Raw genomic sequence first — 9,182 nt, forward strand, 5'->3', positions numbered from 1 at the left:
TTACAGCTGTATGGATCAGGTCCCTTGGCTGGTTTACTAGTGAAATCTCCACCACTTGTTTCCCCCTTTCTGAATGAGGTGTTTTTATTCCATAATTATAGAATAACAATATAGAATGTAAATATAGAAAGGAAGGTTTGTGTGAGCCTCCAGGTACAGCCAGTCCTCTCCAAGAGGAATCATGTGAGAAAGTGAGGGCTGCATCTCCAAAAAGCATTTTAAGCAGAAGATATAACAGACCTCCATTCTCCTCTACCTAGGCTGCACTGTGTGCAATTCCTGGCTACAGGTGGCCAGGTGTTTTCCCCATCTGTAGCAGATACACCTATGAAATTCCGTGGGGATAAAGATGAAGCCTACTGATCTGCATCAGCATGCAGCTGCACATTCGCAAGAACGATGTGCGCCGTTCTCCCTGGCTGCTTTAGTTCAGGATCAGGATGGGGGAAATATTAGATTTTATAAAGCTCTAGCAGCACATGTTTGTTTATTTTTAAAGGATGTGTACATTTTTAAACTACTTCTTTTTAATATCAAAACCACCCCAAAGTGCTGTCAGACTGCGTTACAAAAAAAGCTGTCACTTTTTTTCAGCTATACACATACCTTGCAGTTTACTTTGTACAAAAAAATACAGATAGCAACCTGCCTTGACAATAGCTAACTCTCCCATCTAAAAAACAACAACAACACTTTGTTGCTTTTTTAAAGCTAAATATTACTCTTTGAAAAAGTACCACTGATAAACATCACAGGTAATAAGGGAGAGCTGAGCTGATATTTACGAACTGGCTGAATCTGCTATCACTCTCTCAAGAACCTACATAAATCAAAGCCATGTACGAGCTCTTTGTCTGTTGAAAAGTACCGTGACAGCCCCACTTGCTTGATAGGTATTACTCTGAAGCTGGTCTCCAACACCTGTGGGGTCAGGTCTGATCTCATTCTAGATGTTGACATTTATTTCAATGTTGTTCACATTTTTCCTTATTCTTTGAAAAGCACGCAAAGGGAGGGGGGAAGAGAAGGTAGAGAGCAGGGAGTTCTTTGGGGCAAGTATAATTCTTGGGCTGCTTTTCCAGGTGATGGTAAGGAGGCCATTCAGATAGTTAAGACACATGTCCCAAATATCCCCATTTATAAGCCAGTCCCCATTTTCTGTTTCCTGCCCCCAGAATGTCCCTGTCATTATATTTGCCTTCTACAAATACTTTGTTAATATTGTTACCGTGAATTTCTAGAGCTGTCTTTCAGAATTCAGCTCTCAACCAGGGTCTCTAGTAGCTAAAATTTCAAGCCGTTGACTGGATGCCTCTCATCTCTAGTGACACTGCACATCAATGCTTGTGAAGGAACACCAAGTAGGGCAAAGCCTGCCCTTTCATGCCCTGGAACATTAATATTTTTAAAATAATATATCACAGCGCAATTATGTTTTCCCTGTTGTGGCTTTTTCCAGTCTTCTTGGCCACCGCAACATAAATTAGTATGAGCTGAGAAGAGCGTAACCAAGGATAGGTGCTGGGGGTGGTATTCAGACAGCCCTCCTTGGTCTGAGAACTCGGGTGTTACAAGGGAGTCCCTGTTTTGATCTGTGAAATGCTGTCGGGTCAGCAGTGCAGGCAGTAAGGAAACAGCTATTTTTATTTCAGAAGACAAGGCCTCATCAGGAACTATACACATTTGTGCATAACAACCCCTCCACCCTGCAAGTCACTTTTCCTAGGGAAAAGCAGCTTTAGGAAGGGAACTTGAGGGGACAAAAGAGGGGCTCAACCCTTTGCTTATGTGCCATTGCTCTGCTCCAAATCCTCTCCCCCAAAACTGTTTATCCTTAAGAACTACCACCATCTTCATTTTGTTGCATGTGTACACCTGTAAATATATATGTCTATAGTGGCTCAAATTGTCTTCTAAAATCACTTTGCCTTGTTCCTGTGGGATGACATGCTTTGATACATTGTCTAACACAAATCCTTTACTATAGGCTGTTTCCAAATATTGGCTCTCCTACTTGGAAACTTGGCCTCTCCCACATTGTAATACAGCAGGCAGATTTTCCCTCATAGGAGCTTGAAAACATTAACATTGGATCATCATAATTTAAGCTGGAGAGATAAACAAAGGGAACCACCTGAAATGACAACCAATTCTTGTGAGCTTTGAGATTAATTTGTGAAAAAAAAGATATGAATTATTCCCGACTTTTGAGAGGGCCTTTTAACTCATATCGTTATAATACCAACTCAGCCACGAATAAAAATATCCTGCGACTAGGGTTGCCAGGTCCCTCTTGGCCACCGGCGGGAGGTTTTTGGGGCGGAGCCTGAGGAGGGTGGGGTTTGGGGAGAGGTGGGACTTTGATGCTATAGAGTCCAATTGCCAAAGCGGCCATTTTCTCCAGGTGAACTGATCTCTATCGGCTGGAGATCAGTTGTAATAGCAGAAGACCTCCAGCTAGTACCTGGCAGCTGGCAACCCTACCTGCGACCCAACTGCAAATAAATAGGCATGTCCATTTAATAATCCATCCTCTCTTCCATCCCTTTTGTTTGGAGTTTTTAATTTTTTTAAGCAAACAGACTTCTCTGATTTGCGACGAGAACGGTTTGGCTTTCTCGCCTCTTTGCCTTCTTGCTTCTCTGCCTGATTTTCCAGCACAGTGCACTTGACGCCAGCAAAAGAAGTCCCGATGACAAGACAACCAATCCAAGCACAGAGATTATGGACCCGTGAGAGTTGAAGCTATATGCCACGGATGTGACCACCACTCCGGCAATGAGGATCACCACGCCAAAAGGGACCGTGCAGCGATAGCAGGAGAGTTCGTTACCCCCCGTGGCAGCTGTGAGCTGGCATTCACTCACTAAAGGGACAGCAGTTGCCCGGCAGTCGTTGTTGTTGCTCTTCTCCACTGCAGCACACTGAGGACATTTGGAACCTCCCAAGATCTCCTTGATGGGCTCGTCAGTCATCTTGCAACTCTTGAACCCCTTCTGCAAAGTCAGTGCTTTGGCTAAACCAGATTTTGCTGTAAAGGCCTTAGCTGTGGAAAGAAAATGCATTTAACAGATGGGAACGAAAATGCAGATCAACAAATAATCTAATGATTACAGGAAAAACAGCATCATTTGAAAAGGACAAAACAGGCACCATGGTGTACCAGTATCCTTTTTGCCCCCTCCTCCCCAAGGCAGGACCAGCTACATATCCACCAACATATCCCTCGCTTGCTAACTCTACCCACTTCCCTAGTAAATTGCAGAGCTTGTCCATGAGAGTGCTACATGCATTCAGTAAATCTCATTGATCCAGTCTCAGTAGAGTGGGCAGGCAGGTACAAAGCATCTACAGAACACAACACGAGAAGATGCCTGCTAAGAAAATCTTAAGCGAGTGGACCCAACTACAAGGGGCAGATAAAACTCCAATTCCATCCCAGACTCACACAAATTCTGGGGCTGTGAGGAGTGGGATCAGCCCACTAGCCTTGTTTCTGCTCCATACATTGATCAGTTTTTCTCCACGCAGCCAACGTTCATGCAGCTTGAACATATGCTGGCTTTGTGTAGAAGACCCAATGAATGCACAGAGGCTGCCAATAGGAGTGTGCACTCAGATATACCCAAACTAAAAATAAACTGGAAATTACCTGTTTTGGGTCATCTCAGGGATATCTGAAATGATCCCACACTCCCAAATTCCAGGAGTAAAGAAAATGTATACCTTGGAACTTCAGGAGTGTTTTGGGTTTCTGGCACCAGGAGCCTAGAGGGAGAGAGAAAGCTAGTCCACCAAAGAGCTGTTCGGGGGCATCTCACTTCCTTTAAATGTTAAAAGGCTATTATTTTTCTATGTGCAGTAGACCTGTCCTCTGTACCATCCTTAGGAAATAACTGCTCCATTATATTGTATAGGAAGTAAATCTTCCAGGCCAGGTCTACTGGATCAGCTGTTAGTTGCTGTCTCCAATCCCTTTACATTTTAAAGGGCCATTATTTTATATGGAGGTAGACCAGATGTCTGATGTCAGAAGCCAGAATTTCCCATAGAAAATAATGGCCCTTTAAAATGAAAAAAGGGAAGGAGACCCTGCCAAACAGCAGTTTGGTGGGATCAACTTCCTCCATCTCCTCCCCTCCCTCCCTGATCTTGCTGCCTCTGGGGAACAGGGTAATGGGGAGAGAATTTGTTAAAATGGTCCTAAATTTTCAGGACCCACCAAAATACCTTAAAGAAATCCTCAAACTGTAAAAAGCATTCCCTTCCCAAATCCAGATCCAAAATTAATCCAAAATTTGTGATGTGCATGCTCCTAGTTGAGAGTATTTCAAAGGATGTAATCCCACTCTGACTTCTAACTAAGAATTGTTTTCCACAGGAATATAGCCATCTGCATAGAACCTGAGTCTTCCCCAAAGGGAACTTCACGTTCACTCCACCAGCTCCTGCTTTTAGTTGCTACTGTTTGGTGCTTCACACAAAGGCATTATAACAAACAAACAAAGACATAGTGTAAAGTTGTGAAGTCTAACACTCAATTCAAGGCTCATGCCTTCAAAGAGATAGCAGGCCACTCACTATATCAGGCATCTACTCATATATAATGGCATGGATCCAACCATCCTTCAAGGAGCCTTCTTCCAGAGGAGGAAGTCTCTTAAGTTGGACGATAGCCCCTTTAGGCTGCGGGAAGGCTTTAAATGTTGTTCAGTGAAGTGGCAGAATGGGGTAGAATCCACCCTGGTATGTATACCCTACTATTCCAAGACTTCCAGCAATAAAACAGTAGAAACAGCAGTATTGTTGTGTGTTGGATACTACAGGAAGCAAACTGGTCTCCTTTATGTATGGTCAGACTTCCTCCTCCCCTTGATCACTAATGGGGGGGGGGGGGAAACACTTGCTGGAACATACAGATGACAGGCTTTTAAAAGCACAGGAGGTTTCTCTGGGCCGCAGCCTAGCACACCTATTTTGAGAGCTGGGCAGGGGGAGAGGAAATGGAGCCTTGTGTACTCACTGTGACGGCTCCTTCTGTTCTGGGTTGAAGGGCATCTTGATTCGTGGGTATTACCATCACGTGCCCAGGGAGGCAGGACCAAAATTTCTCTTCCACTTCCTGTCTCCCTGGGTGGGAAATCCAGTTTACGGACTCGCCGAGCTAAGGAGACAGGTAAGTGCATAGAAGGCAAACAACACCACTGCACATAAACAAAACAGTGAACTCCATGAACTACAACAACGACGTTAACAGATAAGGAGTAACAAGGAAAGATCCACAGCGCATGGCGGACATAGGGAGTGTCATAACGGAATTATAAGCTGCTTCCTAAGCTGAAATCTCGGTTTCAGCCCCCTACGTGTAGAAGAAACTGTGTCTTGGACCTCAGAAGGGCGGGCAAGATGCCCTTCAACCCAGAACAGAAGGAGCCGTCACGGTGAGTACACAAGGCTCCATTCTCGGTTCTGGGTTGGAAGGGCATCTTGATTCGTGGGATATCCAAGAGCTATACCCCGGGGTGGGACTCAGGATCAGTCCAAGACCTGCTGCAAGACCCTCCTACCGAAGGCTGCGTCAGCGGATGCCCTGGAGTCAATTTTATAATGCTTGACAAAGGTAGAGGCTGTCGACCAGGTGGCTGCCCTACAAATTTCTTCCAGGGGAGCTTGTCTGTTGAATGCTGCCGATGTGGCCGCACTGCTCACTAAATGTGCCATGATTCCTGTGGGGGGGGGGAATGTTGCTGGTCCTATAAGCCTCCACAATGCACTGCTTAACTGCCGTGCTGATGGAGGAGCTAGACATTTTCCCCCCTTTGTTGGGATTGGTTAGGGAAATGAAGAGGGCATCAGATTTCCTGATGTCGCCTGTGCAGCTAAGGTAAACCTTCAGCAGTCTGCGTAGGTCTAACTTGTGCCATTGTTTTTCCTTGGGGTGTACAGGATGAGGGCAAAAGGAAGGCAAATGGATTTCCTGAGACCTATGGAACAAGGAATTCACCTTGGGTATGAAGGTGGGATCCGTTCTCAATACCACCTTGTCCCTATGGAAAACACAGAAACCTTCCCTGGAGGAGAGGGCTCTGAGCTCAGACACTCGTCGAGCAGAAGTCACAGCTGTGAGGAAAATAGCTTTCATCCTCAGGATTCTAAGGGGCACCTCCTTGATTGGCTCAAAGGGTGGCCTAGTTGAGGCGCCAAGTAGGAAAGCGATGCACTACTGGCGGTCTAGTTTGTGTCACACCCTTTAAGAACGTTATGATATGTGGGTGTCGAGACAGGGGGAACCCCTCTACCTCAGCTATAACAGTGGACAAGGCCGCCACCTGTCTGCGTAAGGTGGATGCTGAGAGGCCCAGTTGCAGGCCTTCATGAAGGAATTCCAGAATTGTGGGGTTCCCTGGGGAAAGGGGATCGGTGGACTTTCATTTGCACCACAGCACGAAGGCTCTCCAGGAGGTATTATAGATCCTCCTGGTTGATGGCTTTCTAGCTTCCAACATTGTGTCTACTACTGCGGGAGAATAGCCCATCCCTAGTAATGATCCCCGCTCAATTTCCAGGCGGTTAAGCGCAGCCATTGAGGTTCTTGGTGGAACAGGGGACCTTGATGTAGTAGCTCTGGGATGGCCGGAAGCTCCCAGGGACGTTGGACTGACATTCTCTGTAGGCTGGGATACCAGGGTCTCCTTGGCCATAGAGGGGCAATGAGTATGACTGAAGCCATCTCCTTCCTGATTTTCCTCACTACCCTTGGAAGTATGGGAATGGGAGGGAATGCGAACAGGAGCTCCTGTGGCCATGGGGCCACTAGGGCGTCCATGCCCTCTGCTTCCTGATGGAAGTACCGGGTAAAAAACCTGGGGAGAAGGTGGTTGTTCACCGAGGCAAAGAGATCCACTTTGGGCTGTCCGAACCTCTCTTGTATCGACCTGAAGATGGACAGGTTGAGGGACCATTCCCCCTCATCTAGGACCTGCCGACTCAGCCAGTCGGCCTGCGAATTTAGGACCCCGCTTATATGCTCTGCGGAAAGAGACAACAGGTTTAACTCCGCCCAGAGGAGAATCGGCTTCACCTCCTTGTGGAGACCGAGGGACCTCGACCCCCCCTGTTTGTTGACGTATGCCTTGGTCGAGATGTTGTCCATCTGGACCAAGACATGTTTGTGTTGAATTACATGTTGGAAGTGGAGTAACACTAACTGTATCGCCCTCAGCTCTAGCCTGTTTATGTGAAACTTTCTTTTTCGAACCAGGATCCCTGGGCTACCAGGGACTGACAGGTGGCTCCCCACCCCTCCAGGCTGGCATCTGTGAACAGCTGGATCTGATCTTCCACTATGAAGTGCATTCCCTTGTTGAGGTTGCTGCTCTTTAGCCACCAGATCAAGGAATGCCGGAAGGCTAGGGATAGAGGGATTACCCTGTCCCTGCTCTGCGTGATAACGTCCTGATAGGGACGAAGTAACATCTGGAGTTCCCTTGAGTGGAACCTGGCCCATGGTACCGAACTGATGCAGGCTACCATTTTCCCTAGCAGTTTGGCTAGGCCCATGATCTTGCCCCGGTGGGAGCCGACGGTAGCCCTGACTAGAGTCTGTAGTTTGTCTATCTTGTCCTGGGGTAGAATCACTAAGTTGTTGTGTGTGTCTATGATGGCCTCCAGGTGTTCCAGCCTTTGTGAGGGGATCAGGTGGCTCTTCTCCATGTTCACCAAAAAACCGTGTGAAGTGAGAACATGGATCACCCTGGAGGTGTGAGTTAGAGCTTGCTCCTTGGAGCTCGAGCAAATCAGGAGGTTGTTGAGATACAGAAACACAGTGATCCCCTCCTGGCGAAGCAGCGCTGCCAGCATCACCAGGATTTTGGTGAAGACGCGGGGAGCGGAGGTCAACCCAAAGGGGAGGGCCCTGAACTGATAGTGGCTCCGGCTGTAGCAGAACTGAAGAAATCTGCAATGGGAGCGATGAATGGGGACATGGAGGTATGCCTCCTTCAAGTCCAGGGAAGTGAGGTATTGGTCTGATTGGAGGGCTTCTAGTATGGATCGGAGAGTCTCCATGCGGAATTTTCTGTATCGTACACTCCTGTTCAGATATTTCAAGTCTAATATAGCTCTCCAGTCCCCATTTTTCTTGGGGACTGTAAAGAAAATCGAATATACCCCACTCCCCTGTTCGCTTCGGGGAACCTGCTCTATGGCGCCAATTATCTGGAGATGCATGATTGCCTCTAGGGTTCTCTGGTGTTTTTCTGCCTGTACAGATCTTGGGGAATTCACAAATTTGTCTCGGGGAATGTTGGTGAAATCTATCAGGTAGCCCGACTGAATGACCTGAGACACCCAGGCGTTGGTGTAAGATCTTTCCCACACTTCGTGGAAGAGGAGGAGTCTTCCCCCTATCCCCGGGCAGTTGGCATCACTGTTTGGGAGTCTTGGGGAACTTATCTCCCTTGTTGTTTGAGAATTGTTGATGTCCCTGGGGGGGACGAAAAAATTTGTGCCCCCCCCCCCGCGAGATGATCCCCTGTAGCTACTGCTGTTGCTCCAAGCCCCCCTTCTCTGGTCTGATCTAAATGGAGTGAGTGTATGGGAAGACCTAAAGCTGGGAAAGGAGGAGGAGGATCTCCCATCTCTTTTAAAGGACCTGGGGAGTACCTTCTTTTTATTTTTATTTTCCACTAGAATTCTTTCTAGCCTTTCCCCGAAGAGTTTTCCCCCTGAATAGGGATAAGACATGGTTAGGGTCTTGTTCTTTAATTCATTACCACGGGCGAATCCACAGTGCCCGTCTGATGGCAACGTTGGATGAAGTGGCCCTGGCTGCGAAGGACATGGCATCTAGGGATGCGTCTGCCATAAAGGCCGCCACCTTGAGGAGTCTATTGAGCCCCTCTGTCAGCTTGTGATTGTCTCCGGTGTACAGATGTATGATCTTTCTGAGTCATACTATGGAGGCTCTTGCCATGATTGAGGTTGCCGCCGAGGCCTGAATAGCCAGGGTGGAAGCCTCATGCACCTTTTTGGAGAGGATTTCAGTTTTCCTATCAAGGGGATCCCTGGTGCTTCCCATCCCATCCTCAGCGGGTAAATCCGAAGAGTGGATCGCTGCCACGGGGGAATCTATGACTGGTAGTTGAAACAGCGACGTGGCCTGTGGCACCATTGTGTAAAGT

The 9,182-nt window shown here is 47.4% G+C and overlaps 1 protein-coding gene across 1 annotated transcript; it reads right to left on the bottom strand.

Moving 5' to 3' along the window:
* Positions 1-2,214: 2,214 nt before the first annotated feature.
* TMEM100 (transmembrane protein 100) lies at positions 2,215-2,983 on the bottom strand. The gene is made up of 2 exons (XM_056865608.1): positions 2,485-2,983; positions 2,215-2,267 (listed from the first exon to the last, which is right to left on the bottom strand). The coding sequence occupies exon 1, from the start codon at positions 2,973-2,975 to the stop codon at positions 2,571-2,573; it is 405 nt and encodes a 134-aa protein (XP_056721586.1). The 5' UTR covers positions 2,976-2,983; the 3' UTR covers positions 2,215-2,267; positions 2,485-2,570.
* Between the last annotated feature and the right edge of the window lie 6,199 nt (positions 2,984-9,182).

This window comes from Euleptes europaea, chromosome 1 (assembly GCF_029931775.1).
Source record: "Euleptes europaea isolate rEulEur1 chromosome 1, rEulEur1.hap1, whole genome shotgun sequence".
Lineage (NCBI taxonomy): Eukaryota > Metazoa > Chordata > Lepidosauria > Squamata > Sphaerodactylidae > Euleptes > Euleptes europaea.